Raw genomic sequence first — 18,631 nt, forward strand, 5'->3', positions numbered from 1 at the left:
GGCTGACTCTGGATCAGCTTCCCCTCCCCGTTCTTTGGCGCTTCCTGGGTTTAAAGTAAGCGGAAACCGAACCGGGATCAGCTACCATCCAGCAAAGCTTTAGCAAGGCTTTGAACACAGCCCCCTTCTTTGTGTTAAAAAGCGAGCCAACCTGTTGAGTGTGTGAGGGAAGTGTTGAAGGCTGGGTGTGGGCTCTGCTCAGTGAGGAGGACGCTTCTTCAGCCGCACATTCATATCAGTCCTTCTGCTTTCTGCTGCTCACTTTAACCATTTACAAGGTAAGGCTTCAACAAAACTCTGCTTTTTCATGACGTTCTCCATGTTTTGCGTTTCCTCTTACAAAAATATAGTTTGTTTGTTTGTTTGTTTATGGGTAAAGGGCGTGTTTAAGTTTGTCTTTCTTTATAGGGCGGAATGAAAAAAGAAACTGTTATTTAAACTTGATAAATAACCTTAAATTTTATAATAAGTGATCGGTCTGTTGTTTACACACTAGCTAAGACACAGATAAACATCTATCGTCATGTTTCCAGCTCTGCTGTATAAGCTGTTTAAACCAAAGAAATGGGGTGGAAAGCAGTTTTTATTCCCTCTGTCCTGCTTCTGTAGCGAGGGACGGACGGCAGCACGCGCGCACTAAACTAGGCGCGTGAGCAGTGGCGGTTCTTCTATGACCAGGGCCGCGGGCGACTCGCTCTTTCTGAGCCTGTGCCTGCTTTTTTTTCCTCCTTTCTTTCTTTAACCAACGTTTTCACAAATATTGGAAAAAAATCAAGCAGTGTTTTAGAGATATTTTAATTTTTCTATTTACCTTTGAACATAAAAGGGATTACTGAAACTCTAAACACTTTAAAAAGTTTGAAAAACCATCTTTTTTATTTACATTTATGGAATCTATGAATCAGATATCAACTTGTCAGCTGTAGCATATGGCTTAAATTTATTTTAACACCTTCAAAGCAGACATGTAATTTAAGACCCCTTTAGAATCTAAGGACATAGTTATTTATTTGTTTACTGCAGGAAACTCATTTGTATTTCTTTCTTTCCATCTTTTTGTACAAAAAAAAACAAAAACTAACGAACAAACAAACAAAAAAAAAGTTGAAAATGAAATAGTCAACACAAATGGTATACCCAGTCAGATTTTGTTGGAGTTTCCTTTATTCACACTAATAAAATTTGGTCAAACTCTCTTTGTCAAAACAGATAGGGCAATTTATTGTTCTCCAGATCCCTGAATAGTGTATTCCTGAAAGATATACTATTGAGGGATGATTTACTTTTTGTAATCAGGGTACATATAAAAAAATGAGAGGTGAAAAGCTAAAATTTGAAACAAACATAAAAACGTATATGTTTATATTACTATTTTTATATATATATATATTTTAAATATTTTTCAAGACTGCACTTAAAAAAAAAGAAGATTAAATTGTCCAGAGAGCTGTTCCAAGCGAAATTTCTTTCTGTTTTACAATTGTGTAAGCAAAATGAAAAAGTCTAAAAACTGACCATGGCCAACTTTTCCAGGAAGTGGAAAAACTAGGGGGAAAAAACAGCATAAAAATTTGGATTGACATTTCCATTAGATATTTATAACATCCTTATAGACAATAACTAATATTTGCTGATATTTATTTCCATATGCTTTGACCTCACTGATAAAAGGACAACACTGCAGACATTGTTTTTCTACATTATAGTACAGTTTAGATATATGGTGTTGAATGATGTCTAATATCAGCCAAAATAGATGTTAATGCTGATATATTGTGTTTTCCTATAACAAAGTATATCTGTGGTTGCAATGCTGCACCCATTGAAATCCAATAGACTAGCAATTGTTTTGAAATTCATTACATTTTTATCATAAAGACATGATTTTTATCAATTCAATCAGACACATTTTAGTTCTAACTAGGGTTGAAACAATTTTTCAGGATTAATCGATTATTGAAATGACCATCAACTAATTTAGTAATTGATTAATCATTAAATAGAGTATAGAGATGGTACAAAATGTCTTAAGCTGACAGTGTAACCCATTTAGAGCAGTAATTATATCAAAATTGTAAAAAAAAAAAATGTTAAAAATTCACATTTTAGATTTAAAAAAAAAATGTTTGTCATTATGCTCTATCCAGAACGCCTCCAGTGGGAAAGTTTTAGTTTCACCTGGTTTAATTTTGCAAAACAAAAATCTTCTTTAGGGAACTTTTGGTTTTCCGATTATTAATCGAAAAAATGATAGACAGATGAATTGATTTGTAAAATAATCGTTAGTTGGAGCCCTAGTTCTAACCCTAAAGAAAGCCCTCTAAATGTGGCAGTGGCTTAGCTTTTAAAACACATGGTGCAGTCTGGGTTGTGTGAGAGACAGAAGGTCGGCTGATAAGAGAAATGGCGGCCACTGTTTGCCAAGTGCCACAGGGCAGCCTGGGAACAGGACAAGGGACAGGAACCATTTCTGAGGCTGTAGTGATCCTCCTCTGGATCACAATAGAATATGTAAACCATTAGATATTGATTGAAAGGCTGTCTCTACATTGCCACATAAATTCAGCACTGATGGAAGCCGAAGGAAAATAAAACTTTCTAGAAGTTTTCATAGGGTAGGTATTTATATTTACTTTGTCAGTGCTTATCTACAAGCCATGATTACAGATACAGACTGTACAGAAAATAAAGAAACGACACAGCATATTGGTATATTTTAGGCAAATATTCCTAAAAAGGTATTGCTTTTGTTGCTTCAATGTAAGAATATGAGTAAATAAACAACACGAATAGATGTTTACGGGTAGATCTTTTTATATTTATATATAAAATGTCCTGTTAATATTAATGCAAAAGAAATACCAGCAGCAAAAGCAGAGTTAAGGATTCTTTTGTGTGAAGTGACAGAGCTATTTATTCTCTCACAGATGAGACAGACTTAGCTCTCCATCTTCACCTCGCCTCACATGATCACAGGTCTCAGAGAAAACAACAGGAGAAACTGAGAGAAACACTTTGGCTTTGGTGGAAAGGAGGAGAGAGGGGGATGAGAGGAGCCCACTCTTTCCTTTACCTCCCCACTTATCGCTTTGCAGGCTCACAAACACAAATTTAGACACCTCAATGAGGAGGTATTGATTTTATATCAGCATCATGGCTGTGACCTTCACTGCTTTCACTGTTTGACCTCCAAGCTTTAAAGCACTGCTCTAAAGGTTTCTAAAAAGATAGAAACCATCAAATTTCACATATAATGTTTTAACTATTAATTAACATCATAGTCTAAGCAGGTAATTGAGGCTGTTTTCAACCATAATGGGGTTGAATAAAACTCAAATGAATCCATTTCTACAATATGGCTGCAGAGCTAAGCACAAGTCTGTTGTAAGCACTTGTGGTTTCCATGTGTGACTCATGGTTGGACTATGCTGCACTCCCTCGTGCTTTCTGAATGTCCCTCCTCCCTCCCTCAGTTTCCCAACCTCACTCTCCCTCATCTTCCTGTCTCTCTCCTTCCCTAAAGCCTAAATTCCTCCCCTTGTACACTCCCTCGCTGGTCCCTCCTATTTCCCAATGTTCTTGTAGTGACCTTTCCTTTTTATATCACTTTATCCGCCTAACTCATCACCCCATGGAGCCTGGCCACTTTCTTCCTATCTCTGTTGTATTTCTATAATAATGATAATAGAGTCAGCTTCATTTGTTGGAACTCATCTTTGGTTGGTACCATTAGCTTGGATCCAGCAGCAAAGGTTGCAAGTTTAACAAGTTATTTGACTAATTTTCAATATAAAAACAAGTTCCTAAATGCTGAGTCAAAGGACATTTTCCTTCTACTCTGATTAATAACTTGATCATTAAATTAATCAATACATCAAGTGTTTAGTCAAACCGTAACACAGACATTCCTGAATGTATGCATGTGTTCCATGAGGGGTGTGTTAAACTCTGGAACTCACTGATGCTAATTTAGGCATGAAAATGCTGCTGGAAATAGACAGCTGCCTTTGTAGTTCAGGAACACAAACACCACATGTCAAATGTGGGCTTTCGGGTTGGAAAGATACTCGCAAACTGGACGTACATGCTGTGCACAGACCAGATGTATAAGTAAACAAACTGCATGCTAAGGCAGTGACAACAATCCTAAAACTGCCTTATAATGCGTTCCTCCACTTAGACCACTGCTAATCAGTTCAGTTTTTTGTAATTAGGTTATTTTGTGCTTATTCTTATTCATTTAATTTGCTTGTAGTATAATATTTTCTGTTGTTTTCTTCCAGTTCTACTTCTAGCACAGACCAGCTGACTTCTGTGAAATATGAAAGACTTTTTGTAGACTATAATTATGGCAAATATACTCTAGACATAGACTTAGACAAACTTTATTGTCATTTTGTATAAAATGAAATTTCATTTTTTGCAGCTCTCATCACATTTCGATTTCTTAAAGTGCAGCCGTGATCAAATGTAGACTTTTTGGGAGAAAAAAAACAACAAAAAAACACATTGATTGGGTCAGTTTGATGCAGAGTCTGTGACGTGATGTAGAGTTTTTTCAACATAACTTAAAATGATACTGCAACCTGTGGCAAAAACCTAGAATTGCAGCACTCTTTTCCTTGTTCTTGTAGCTTGCACTCATACTTGACAAGTTTTGTTTGTTATGTTTTTTTTTAGCTGGATGCCTGTCACTTCTGAGTATCCACAACATCAATTTTGAATTAAGTGCTTTGATTGTTTGCTAGCTTGGACACATTGAACATGGCCTCAGAAACAGCGCGGGAACCGCCGACCCAAAGTACATTCAGGGAAACAGGATACAGGCATATCGATGCATCGTCGCTAAACTACAAACGTGTCAGTCTGCTCATCAAACAATGTTTAGGTAATAAACAGTCAAATAACAACGCTATTTTAAATATATTTTTCAGTGAAAAAAAAAAGTATATAATATTACGTCGTAATAAATCTCAACGTTTGCGATATACCACAGTCTCTTATGGCTTCAAAGAAGAAGAAGAAAACCATATCTTTGGTTTTAAGTTTCTAATGGTCTAAATAAAGAGCAGCAATAGAAGTAAAGCAGACGAATCTACCCCCAATGCTGACAGAACAGCTGTAGCAGCAGCAGCTGCTCTGGCCAGGCTGTTTTATTGCTATCCACTGGTGTGGGCATGATTCAAATGATCAGCTCTTTAGCTTACAGCTAGAGCCAGAAACACGTGCTTCTGCTTGTGTCCTTTATGCTGCTCTGTTGACATAGTTTTTACACCTGAGGCCCTTCCTTACACAACTGGGATTCAAACCTGACTCCTCACATTCGGTCTAAACCTTAAACCCCTTCACCAATTCTATATCAATATTTAAAACAACTGGTGGTAAATTCGATTCATAGTTACTTTATTCTGCCTCTAAAGAGAAATAGTAGAAATATCTAATGTGTTTTTATTTCCACTTCTATGACACTGAGGACGATTTTTGTGAACAGACATTATTATTCTGAAACCCAGACCCACATGAACTCATTGGTGGCTCAATTCGTTGTTCAACCACTTGTTATTGATACAATTCATAATCTAGATTTCTTTTTTTTTTAAACCTGTTTAAAACTACATTACCCACAATCAGTGGCGGATCTAGGGGGTGGCTACAGCCCCTGATGTTTTCCCAAGAGCCCTGGATGTAAGCTTCCTAGCTGATCTGAGTAAAATGTGCAGTAGTGGAATTCACCAGAGAGTGGAAGAAGCAGAAGTGTTTCCCTCTCGCTGCTGCCACCACTTTAGCCCAGCTCAGTCCAGGTGGCTAAAATATTTGATTTTCCTCTCATAACTGGTAAATAATTTTCATATTTCACCGAATCCAAAGGATCTGTTGTTGATGAAGAGAGGAATAAACACAGTTAAAAAACTTGCAGGTAAATTAATTTCTTCCAATGTTATGGAGGGTCAAAAGATTATTTCAGGCTGCTGAAATATCCATTCTATCCTCCTCCTCCTCCTCCTCCCATATTTTTAGGAAATATGTGTGATAGCATGTCGTATGCCTGAAATTTCCTTAATCCAGTAATCTGTCATATTTTACATCAGAATGGGATTTTTATCAGAAAATCTACACTCTCACTTTCACCCTCAGGGCTCTGCCCCTGACCTCCTAGAATCCTAGATCCGCCCCTGCTCACAATGCATACATCTTAAAAACACGTGGAGTAGTCAATTTAATCTACTTTATCCAATACAGATTTTTTTTGCAATGATTTTTGTGGAATAAACAAAAAAAGAACTTTACAAAGCTGCTTTAAGAGCAATTGTAAGAGCATTTCAGTGTTTGACTATGTTTTTTATGCTTTGATTCCATGATATGAACTGTACTGCTAGCAAACCTTCAGTCATCTCTATTTCATGGCTATAAGTTTGCCATATCTTCGATGTCACAACCTCTAAATCTATAGAGGCACAGAAAGAGAGGAAATGGAATCTGTTTCAACCAGCTCAGTTCAGTTTAATGATTTCAATAAAAACAAATATTAATTATCAGCCTCATCGGCTTTTACCTGTGGGTGAATGCTTAAAATCTAAAAGAAATCCTCTCTTTCTCAAGTCTTTAAACAAAATATATGTTGACACTATCAAAAACAACATTGTCTTTATTAAAGATGTTGTTAAAACATGTGAAAAAGACTAGAAATCACGTGTTTCCTGTATCAGTTATGTTGTTTTATACATGTTGTGTTTCGAGGGACGTGTTCAGACATGTCTGAGTTTCATACAAGCAGCAAGAAGACAAGACTTACAGGACTTAGAGACTACAGGAAGGCAAAGCTTAATAGGCCTCTATTTTCTTTATAGCTCTGAGACTCAAAGTAATGCTAGCTGAGCTAATCATGCTGATAAAGCATTATCATTTAGCCTTTAAAATATCTAAACCTTCTTTTTATAGAAGCAGCCCTCATGCTTCAATGTCTTCTTCCAACTTTTACAATTGATTTTCTCATGATAGAAAAAACCTAGGAAATACTGTATGTTATCAGTGGTTTTCATATCCTCTTATCTCTTGGTTGTTAAGGAGCTTAAAAGGTATACAAAAACAAAAAACAACCACATCTTTGGCTAGTTTGTGTTCAGTGCAGAGTGACTCATAAAGTTTTGAATAAACCAGAGGAAAGTAACTAAAAAACAAGCATAACACCACCTGGACACATCAAAAATTTCCAGAATCTTGACTCCTTGAAAGCAAATTACAAGATGGCTGATGGTTTTTGCACAGTAATGTGCCTGTTTTACTGTAATTAAAGAGCTGGTCATAGGTATGTGATTTGGTTCTCCCAGGACCTTTTAATCTTTCTTTCAGAATTTACTCCTTCCTTCTCCTTGTTCGTACTTAGAAGATTATGTCTGAATAATTTGGCTAGTTTAAAGCAGTGCTGAAGGTCAACATGGACTCCTCATGACCAGCAGCACCAGTTAAGATAATCTGGTTAAAATATTTTGATATGATTAACTTCGGAAAATACCAGCTGTCTGTCGTCCACGCTGTAGGTTTCTGTTTTAGTATTAATGTATAATCTCCATGGGCCAGACAAGCTTTTTTAATTTCAGTTTACATATGTCAGTTTTGCTTTTAGAGCTGGGGCCATATGGGGGAGTTAGTACTGGATGGTAGAAAAGAGCTGCTTGACAAGAGAGGAGAAGAAGAGATGGTTGCAGAAACTGATTATGGGCTCCTGAGAAGAAACCCTAGAAGCCTCGCCTCTAGGCTTGTAATATAATGGATAAATGGGTTTCAAAGGCTGGAGGGAAGGAGGGAAGGGGGAAAAGGATGAACGTGCCAGGGTGTGGGCAAGCGTTGTTCTTTTGTTTTTGTTTAGGAAAAGGGAACGAGTAAAGGAAATGTTTAAACAAACTGTAGAGTCAAAGAAAAGAGACAGAAGTTGATCCAAAGTAGAAAAGTAATGTGTTTTGGTGGTTTTAAACAGATAGTTCTTTCAGGGAAAAAAAAGAATTGATAGAAAATGTGAATAGAAAAAAATCCCACTATGAGAGCTGAAAACAAAGCCCAGTCAGATTGGCAGAGTAGCATGACAAAGCCCGAACAGAGCCGTCTTTATTGCTGCAGCAGCGCTGCTGGAGTTGTTGCTCCACAGGGGGAATTTGGGCCTTGGGGTAAAACAAGCCTCCCTTTAGATATAGGCCATCAGCAGTGATTAGACAATATTTTTAATAAAGTTGTACGGAGCACAAAGCAGAGGCTGAGCTTTTAAAGGCATTCAGTTGTTTAACAACAGAGCATAGATGTTCCATGGGGGTTTTATTTCAGAATAAAATTCTAAAATCCTGGAAGGTCATTGCCTGCAGGCCCCCTGAAAGAAAACTTACACTGATGGGAAAACAATATATCTTCTTAAAAAACAACTGTTTTTTTTCTTCATCTGCCTGTGATCCGACTCTCACTCTTCTTTAGTCGCTGTGTGTTGGGCTCCATCTTTGGACCTTTAAACCCCCTCGGGAACTAAAGAAAATGTATTCTTGTTGTTGATGGGGCAAGGAACGACAGCAGAGTTGGTCTTGGCTTTGTCTTTTCACAAGAAATTCACCTGTTCATAGAAAGTCACATCCACTGTGGCTGTGTAGCACCTTAGCTTTAGAGACAAGCCAATGCAATGGCAGAGGGGGTAGTTGTTTTACAAAAGAGCAGCAAGAAGTACCAAGACAGAACTGCAAGAATAAAATGAGGTCAGAGGAAAAATGTTCCACTTCTGGTGGAGCATGTAAAGGAATGTAGGTTGAAAGAAAAGGCCTGTATTTTTAACTTTCACTTGAAGGTTATTGAGTGTACGCTAATGTAAGCAGAGAGTCATGGTAGACCATAGAGCAGGTATCCCCAAAATCGGTCCTCGAGGGCCGCTGTCCTGCAGGTTTTAGAGGTTTTCTTGCTTTTTAATTTAAAGCTGATTTAAAGTCTTTTGCTAAACTGCAATTATCATAATCAGCTCTACTAAAGCAGGGAAATCTCTAAAACCTGCAGGACACTGCCATGGAAAAACGACTCATGAAGTTGGACCAGCTAGAAGAGCGAGGTGCGCGAGAACGCTGGAACCCTTTTTCCACCTGGATCCCCGCAACTTTTCACCCTCATGTCCCTCCGTTGTCACACAAACTTGCCCACACTTCCTCTCCGCCTCGGCCATATCTAGACCCACAGCTAGTTCGTGATTGTCCCTCTTGTGTTGTGGTGTGGAATAACATAGTGCAGACCACACTTCAATATTGGGCATAAATCAAAAACATCTGCGACAAGCTCACTGCGACACACTGCTGCAGGGAGTATAACCAGCCCTTAACCTTTTAACATCCACCTCATTTTGGGTAATCCTCGCATATTTTGCATACCCTAATGGAAAAGCAACTAACTTAGGAACTGTAAGCCCGAATTACATATGCAATACATTATTTGTAAGCTAACACCCTCTAGTTTCAGCAGTAATAAATACATTCTTGAGAAAAAGCAGGTGTATTGTTTTATATTTGTTCTCCATCATGTCAACCACAAATGCAGAAAATTTCAGACCTCTATAACAGCTCCAGAGCTGTGGGGCTTTGAACTTTTGGTGTCAGCTTGGAGCTGCGCTCTATGGCTCCACCTGCTGGTATAAATTTTAGCAGTGGAATTTTATGCATTCTGAGTTATTACCCTCACTTAAGGCGACCTGTTGGGTTTAAAGAGGCTAAATCACCAAGTGGCAGCTGCCTCTCATGTCGTGTTTTAGCCATTCGCAGCAGAGACAGAAGCTGGATCACATTCTTGATTTGTTCCACAAGTGCAGTGACGTCTTGCAGTTCATTGGTTCAAACCAAGTCTGTATTTGAGGCTGATGCATTGCATGCAGCTTCTGCCAATATGTATTTTCGGGAGTTTGTGAATTCATTTGGTGACAATTCATTTAGTCTGCAAGGTAACTTTATTCTCTCAGAAACACAAGGCTGGCCTTCTGTTTTTTTTTTTTTGCCATTTGAGTTTAATTTATGCCGCCTCATTCAGATTGTATAAGAATAAAAAAGTCTTCTAACCTTTCATTCAAACCCTAACAGTCAGGAGTAAAGCAAACTAAACTGCTAAGGTTGTAAACAGAGCACACCTGCTGGTAGAAAGGCTCACCATGTGGACCAGATGTACAGTAGTAGTCATTCAAAATGTCCCCACTTTCCTTCCTTTACTTGGCTGGTCCCCTACAATTCCTTTTTAAACATCAATATTTATACTAAAATATTTTTTTCAGTCATGATTTCTGGACATTAAGATCTACACTGAATTACAGTCCCTGTAATTCATTGAAAGGGTGGATATATGGAAGAGGGGGTGACTCCAGTGGCTGGGAGTTGGAGGGAAGTGGGCTGCCATTCGGCTGGCCGTTGACAGGGAAAGAACATTTTGAATGATTGTTACTAGGGGTGTAAATAATAATCGTTTTGTATCGATTCATTGATCCAACAGCCGATAATCCGAAGCATCGACACGTCCGCAAGAGTATCGATTCATTTATTTTTTTATTTTTATCCATTTGCTCCTGGATGTAAGTCTGACTGCGATGCTGCGGTGGCCCTAAACCTATTTTACCCTCCTACCTCGCTTTTTTTTAGCCACTATCCTGTTTACACTTGCAGTATTTTTTTGATTCAAGGCCTTTCAGAATCTATAATACAGAGGCATTATTATTTTTCAGTGAATGAGGTTTTCATAGGCCTACTGTAGGTGGAGTACAACTTTGCTACTTCTATTATTTGCTGTTGTTTCTCAAATAAAACCCATAACGATATTACAGCTTTCGTTGATTTCTTTCAAATTTGAAACATTGTCTAGCCTGTAAGGTAAAAAGAAAACCAATTATTTGAATCGTATCGTGGTGTATTCTTGAGTATCGAAAATAATCGAATCATTGGGTCAGGAAATTGATACTGAATCGAATCGCCATCGCTGTGATTTACACCCCTAGTTGCTGATGTAATACGCCTCTTTTTAGGTTTCCTGATTTAACACCCCTCATAAATTAACATATATTTTAAACAAAGGTTTGAAACTGTTTTTTCTTAGTTAGAAAACTCCATCTCAACATATTTTGTCCTTTTAATTTGTACAACAAATCAGTTTTTTTCCTTCACTTTTCTTATGGCAGTTTTAATGTAAACCTCTTTGAAAGAGGATTTGTGTGAGAGCCAAAAACCGCTCCATGACACGTACCAACACAGACCTCTACTTTCCCAGCAAGTTACTGGACTCTTTTCTTTTATTGCATGAATACAATGCCTCAGGCTCTCCTATGCTCCACCTTGTACAAACATTTGCTGTTGATCTTGTAAGTGGAGTTAGAAGGAGACGTTTCTCTCCCCTGCTTCACCAAACAGGCCCACTTTCCCTGCTGTGTGCTCTTCATCAGTCTTCTACATCTTATCCCTCTTGCTATTTCTTTACTGGTCCCTGGCCAAGTTCCCATCGTCTGCATTCCCCTTGCGTCGCGCGGGGTTGCTGTGGGGAGGCACCAGGAGAGGAGCGCTCATCCTGTTGTTCTGCTGTTGTCCTCCTGCTTCCACCCTGTGATCAGCAGCCAACCAGGAAGACATACAGCTTTAATAATAGCAATATTCTGATCTCATTAAGCAAAGTGTTGTCTGATATAACATTTACACACAGCAGAAAATGCATCAATTAAACCTAATGAAAGCAGAGAGAGACAGTAGCTGTCTTGTGGATTGTTCAGATAGTTTGTTGGATCCAGAATGCAGATTTTTTTAGCTTCTACCGTCTGAAGTGTTGCTTTTTCACAGACCTCTTTCACAAGTAGTGGTGCATGAATCTCTTCTCACTAAGGTTTGCTCTTCCTCTGATGCACCCAAATCGGAAAACTACTGTAAGTGGAAAATCACTGTTGCCTAAGGAGTGGCACCTTGGTGTTCATATGGTGCCTCTGCTGGTGCTGCCTTAATATAGCAACCATCTCAGCAACAAACAACATGGGAGCTGATCCGCTTGGATGCCACGTGGAATCTAAAGCACCAGGAAGTGTGTTAATCATGGAAGATTTAAAGAGCTCTGCAAAAAATAGTCATACCCCCTGAGCTTTTCAGCTTTTTGCGAATTTACAAATTTATACAGTCTTTAAAGATTGAAATCTGTAAAGTTTGCTGTACATTTGTGTTTAACCTTCCTCATCCTGATAACCCTGAATAGGATAAAGGGGTTAAATGTCTTTAGAAGTATCAACTCTTGCATCTCCCAAAAGATATTAACATCCCATTATGCCATTTAAAAAAAACTAAGACATATTTATGTCTTATCTTCAGATTTCTAATGGGTGCTTACATGTGAGGCTTCAGGTTTCGAAACAAACCTCCAAAACAATTTTTATTATCTCTAGTAAAAAGAATTATGCTAGTCCTCCATGGGAAAATTATTTTGGTAGGAAAAACTAATACATGTTTTCCAGCTGCGGTATTCCTACAGGTGGCAGCATCATACTGTGGGTTTACTTTTCTTCATGGGGAAAAGAAAAGATAACAGGAGTTGATGGAGCTCAATGTAATCAACCCAAGAAGAAAACTTGTCAGAGCTTCTAAAAGACTATATATTTCCAGAGGTTCATCATCTAGTGGAAAATCACCATAAAAATTCAGCTAGAGCCACAATCATAGTTTAAATCAGAGTTTGTTAGTGTTAAAATATGGGGGTATGTGGCAACATGTGAGGTAGGATCGTGGGAATGCAGACTTTCTGCATGTAACTGAAGTGTTTATTTGTTAGTTTAGTGTGTTTATAAATATCAGAGATTAGATCTGAGACTTCCTTGTCTGGCTAAGAGTAATTTTACAGGATGACCATTTCTACACTCATATACTTCAGAAAATAGGCTTAGAATATTACCACGGAACTAGAAAAGCTGACCGCTGTATTTCTGACAGCTTCACTGAAGCAAGAGCAAAGAAGATTAAACTTCTGAAAGCTTACCAAAAGATACTTAAGGTTTTGAAAGACTCCTTCATTCCTTCTTGATCAGGAAAATCTCCTGACATTTTAGCCCATGTGGAAACACTGCATTTCTTTATTTGTGAGAGTTTGTTTACTGCTGAGGAAAAACACAGAAAATTAAAGACGAGGTTGCCTCGATTTTGTGTTTAAATCTGTGGTGGCATAATGAGCCGTTTCCAACAGCAGAAGCATCAACTGATGTTAAAAATATAAATATTTGTGTTTAAAGACCCTGCAATCATGAAACTAAAAGGTTTGTTTAAAGTTTTGATTTTAGAGGATCATAAACTTTACATTGATGCTTTGTTTAAGCTGTCAAACAAAAAAATAATTATTTTAGTTACTCAGACTTATTTATTTGGTTATGGTATTTGGCAGAGTTCAGACTTTTATGTTGCCAAAGTTGAGCAATGAGGTGTCTTATTTACTGGTCACCATTAATAATCCGCCCTTTGTTTTTTCAGACCTAAACGTTTCCAGGCCTGAAGATGTCGAGGATCTGCTCTTTGGTTTTGGTGACATGTAAGTAAAAGATTGAATCATTTGATTTTAGCAGTTTTCCACAAAAAAAGGTTCTACTTAAGATATTTTTTATTACATGAATAATAATTAGTCAAGTGAAAAAGACCTTTCACACTCATCAACCCAGGTTAAAGATGCGATTAAATTAAACTTCTGTTCTGGTTGGATAATATCACTCTAACAAGATTTATTTTTTTTTATTTTCTCCAACTTAACAGGACGTTTATAGGACCTTCTCTTGCTTGTACTGTAAATCTTCCAGTTCTTATAAACCTTTTAATCTCCCTCTCACTTTAAATTAGACAATAAACAAAGTAAGTTAAGGCTCCTAGCTGTTACCTTGAAGCCAGTTCATGAAAATGAAGATCATTAGCTGCCTTCACTTAGTGGCTCGATGTCTTGTCTTTAACATTTTAAAGGTTTGGTATATTTAGAACCAAGAAAGCAGGATGTCCTGAATTTATTTTAAAAACACTCCAAGCCTTTATATAACTTGATAAAGTATGTTTTAAGAAACATTTTCTCTGTTTTATTTGATTAAAATTGTCCTAGTACTGTTAAAAGATTAGAATATGTTGTCTATGTTGACCTTTCTTCACTGAAGAGGTCAAATAAAGGTTGGGTTTTTCTAAATAGGTCAGTGTTATTTTTTCTTCTGAACTTTCCGATATCTTTAGGTACCCCTAAATCAGTATTGTGCTGTTGTAGATGTAAAAAAAAATCAACTGAATTGATTAGAGGACATCTGAGCAATCAGTTTGAATAGTTATGTTTTATTTCATTTAATTATTCTACTCTAGCAAAGTAAAAAGCAGTTTTTTTTCCATTTGTGTATTTTGACAAATACAAGAACAGAAAGTGCAAAAAAAATCTACTTTAATCGATTAATTCATTAATTCAGGAAATGAGGAATCAAAATATATTATTTACAAATCACAAAAGTTTGTCCTGTAGTAAAGTTTGCTGTTGTTTTTATCCTGCTGCTATGTTCATAACCTTGTGAGAACCTGGCCTATATCAGACATATTTCCACTGATATGTGGCTCAGCCGCAGCACACACTGCAGATGTTTCCCCTGCTGTTTGTGTAACAGTGTTAGAGGCTTGAGGTTGTGGTTCACCATGGTGATGTGTCTCTCTCTGTCTCCTCTTGCAGTTATGTCCCTGGTGCTTGTAAAGGCGGAGGCTGGTAATTATAGCACTGTGTTTTTTTATTCCTTTATTTCAATTTGTTGCCTTTCCATCATATAGGGCTTTTAGAATGTTCTCAAGGGTCAAAGGTCTCCCCATGTTTGCTCGTCAAACTGTTTACCCTAGGCTACATGTTTCCTCTTTAACTGTTTTTTTTATTTCTCCTCCAACAGAGGTGGATGATCCCTTTACATTTGGTAATCCACTGTTCTCTTCTCATTGTTGCAATAATAGATGATAACTTTCTAAGTTGTTTTAGTGCTTTGATTATAATTTATATGAAAATTAGTATATCAAATCAGTTCATTTAGCGAGTGTTTATTTGGCCTACTGTCTAATGAAATCGATGTTTGTTTATGCAGACTACCATAGACTGCGGGTCGGAGGCCTCATCCTGGCTGCTGTGCTCTGTCTCATTGGCATCACTATTCTGTTCAGTAAGACGCTCCTCTGTAAACATTCATAAACAGGCTTTGATATTGCTTAAACATTCAGCCGTCATAAAATGGGCCATGCTTCTTGTCTCTTGAAGGTGGCCACTGCAGATGCAAGTTCAACCAGAAGAGGTGAAGCTTTAGACACATAACTGTAAGAATAGAGAGGACATTTTTCTGGCTAAAACACTGATTGTATTTCTGTTTTCTCCTCTTTTCAGACCGAGGACAGGAAGCAATGCTCAGCAGATGCTCAACGACAAAGGTACTCATTAATACTCATCTGCAAATAGCTGCTTGTTTGCTAAGAGCTCATATTGATGATGTGAAGATATATAACCTACAAATAGTCCTCAGCTCTTATTATATTTAAATCTATATGTTTTGAGATGTATTCTAGTAGAAAAGAGATGTTTTTATGTACTAAATATATGGTCCTAAACATTTATTAACTTATGAGAACTACTGTATTACACATCTGGTTTTACATCACCTCATGTTCTCTTGTTTATAATTTAAAGTGAGTAGCAGAAAAAGGCCTCTATCTCCCTGTTTACCTATATCGTAGGAAGAAATCAGACTGATCATTTTAAGTTCTCTAATATATAGATTGACAACAAAAAGTATGTACAGGGAGAGAAAAAGTATTTGAGTCTTCTGATTTTTTCTTTATGTTCTAACCTACTAAGCTCACTTAAAGCAGCATTAATCAGTAATTCATTATTTTAGATAAAAACAAGTAAAAAAAAAAAATGAAAGGAAACAAAAGGAATCTTTTTTGAAGGCATCACACATAATCTCTCTGCAATGTTCTCCAGTTTATTTGTTTTTTTGCTTATCCCCTCACTGCTTGGATGCCATTGCTAGAGCAACATAATATAGGATAAATAGTAAGATTAAAATCTTCACAGCATTAGAAATTAATTAGTTATTTTTCAATCAAACCTGTTGTCTTAAATGCAAAGCTGTTTTCCTGAATCTTTCACTAAGAAAGATTATTCTTTATTCTAACTACATGCATTATTGGTTTCATTAAATAATTGCAAATAAATTATATGTTTAAAGAAATATCCCCTTGAGATTGTTATACTGAAAAAAAAAACATTATTTGTGGACAGTGAATATGAATTGAGCAAAACTTAAGGAAAAAGTATTACAAATTACAACTCCATCAAATATTTTTTTTTTTTTTAAGTAAACATCCTTTCTGGCATTCGTAAAATAAGGAAGAGTATTTATAGATTACTGGTGAATCAATAAAACACATGATTCCTGTAGATTATTCTGTATTTCATTTCCGGGTTAGTCTTGCTGATCATGTTCAAGTCTAATTTACTTTATCTATCTCTTTACTGTAAATAGCCTCATAAAGAGTCACATAAAGACTCAAATATTTGTACATCTATGCCAACATGAAATAGTCAGCGCTCACAGAGCTGGCCTGAGATGCCTTGCTGTTCAACAGGTGGTGGGACGCTGGGTGTCCATCAGGTGGAGGAGGGGTGCAGGGAGGAGACTGGGACTGTTGAAGGCAGCAGCTATAAAAAGACTCATTAGTTAACCACTTGGAGAGCAACCTGACTGAGCTTAACTGTTTTAGACCTAAAACTGCAGTAGAGCTTTTTTTTTTTTTTTTTTTTTTGACAAGAGCCACAAACTTCTCCCAAATTATATATAATATAAATATATATAAATATATATATAAATATCTTGATTTCTATTCTTTTTGTTTGTATAAAAAGCCAACATTAGTCAAATAAAGATACAAATATTTAAATAAAATGTATCTGCATACAGTAATTCTATTTAGCGGCAAACCCTAGTATGATCAGGTTGTGTTTTTGTGACGTGTTCTCATTTAGCATATAGAATAGAATTCAACTTAATTGTCATTATGGTGTCACAAGTATGAAGCAACCAAATGTAGTTTGCATTGATCCAGAAGTGCTATACAGGATATAAATATTGATTTACATGCGTGCAGAGACAGTGCATGGACTATATATGGTATATATATTCAGATAGTCATTGTAAGAGGCTATAAAATGAATAAATATGGGGGGAAAATACAGTTTATACAGGGAAGTTAGTGGATTATTTATATATTAGTGGGGTTATAATATAGGATAAATAATGACAGATAATAGCAGATAAAAGATGGAAAAAGTACAGCTGCTACACAAACTCCTACCAAACATTGATATATCCTTCCATAATGTATACCGGTGTTGAACACAGTCTCTAAACTGCCATTGAGGTTGGAAATCTTTGCAGTGATTGCAGCTTTGCTGTAGACGAAATACATTAGAGACCCGTATGGAAAACAAACAACTGTGTCAGTAACTCTACAGGGTCCTGCAGACATACACTGGAACCATAGTTTCCACTTTCATTAGAACACATCTGCCTCCTCTGTGATATTACCTGATTCCTTTTTCATGGAAGTCAGTTTTAGAGTCAGTTTTAATTAATTTTGGACTGAAGAATAAATATGAAATAGTGACGTATGTAAAAATTATTCTGGAATGTTTAATGTCTCTGGTCTCTAACTCCTCCCTCCATGTTTTTTTTGCAGGGCGCGCCTGTGAATGCTAGATAACATTAACACGACGGGTTCCAGAACATCCAGCCAACAGAAAACCATAGAGGATCAGCCGTGGGATTTATAAGACCAAACCCAGTCTTTGCTGTTATTTAGAGAAATCAACAGAAAGTAGTCGGTGTTCACCAGATTGTAGGTGTGAAGCCCCCCTGCCTGACAACTGAGCTACTGATCTGCAGCCTGCCTCTATATCACTCTCAGACATTTTGTACATAAAACTGCGTCACTTTCATTTCACTCAGATGGACTCCTTGTTTTTGAGGAAGTGATTTTCCTGGAATCATCTCATAGACTCAGAGGTCTGTGAATTCTTCCAAAACGAGAATAAAATGCTTCATAATTCATTGCGTTTTGCCAGACCTGACTGACTGAAATGAAAGTGACTTTGATGATAATTCAAACGCATCACCAGAAAATTATCCTAGAGCTTAACATAAACTGTAGGCTTTGTGTCATCACTTCTGTCATATATGCTGTATGTGTGAGGTAAACAATAATGTAGACATTAGTCACAATCCTAACCTAATCTGTGTTTAATGTCAAATCTATGAAATGAGTGTTCTTTTTCCATGCTTTGCTTCATGGAGGAGTGTAGTGCATTGTACTGTTAAATGAGTCCTGTTTCTATAAAATAACAGTAAAACAAACATGACTGGACTTTTTTTTATGCAGTAATTCGGTATGGTGTGAAAATAATGTAGTTAAATGTAGGGAGAGCAGGATCCTGCAGGACACACAGTGGCCACAAGAGGGAGCTAAACCAAACTGAGTGGAATTTTTTTTTTTTATGCAGTAATTCGGTATGATGTGAAAATAATGTAGTTAAATGCAGGGAGAGCAGGATCCTGCAGGACACACAGTGGCCA

The 18,631-nt window shown here is 37.0% G+C and overlaps 1 protein-coding gene across 1 annotated transcript; it reads left to right on the top strand.

The window, feature by feature from the left end:
• The first annotated feature begins 63 nt into the window (after positions 1-63).
• Positions 64-18,176, top strand: LOC107100342 (phospholemman-like). The gene is made up of 8 exons (XM_015398793.1): positions 64-278; positions 13,482-13,539; positions 14,695-14,727; positions 14,903-14,926; positions 15,092-15,166; positions 15,262-15,295; positions 15,385-15,428; positions 17,739-18,176. Exons 2-8 carry the CDS (start codon positions 13,506-13,508, stop codon positions 17,756-17,758), a joined length of 264 nt encoding a protein of 87 aa, XP_015254279.1. The 5' UTR covers positions 64-278; positions 13,482-13,505; the 3' UTR covers positions 17,759-18,176.
• The last annotated feature ends 455 nt before the right edge of the window (positions 18,177-18,631 follow it).

This window comes from Cyprinodon variegatus, unplaced genomic scaffold (assembly GCF_000732505.1).
Source record: "Cyprinodon variegatus isolate N-32 unplaced genomic scaffold, C_variegatus-1.0 Scaffold961, whole genome shotgun sequence".
Classification (NCBI taxonomy): Eukaryota; Metazoa; Chordata; class Actinopteri; order Cyprinodontiformes; family Cyprinodontidae; genus Cyprinodon; species Cyprinodon variegatus.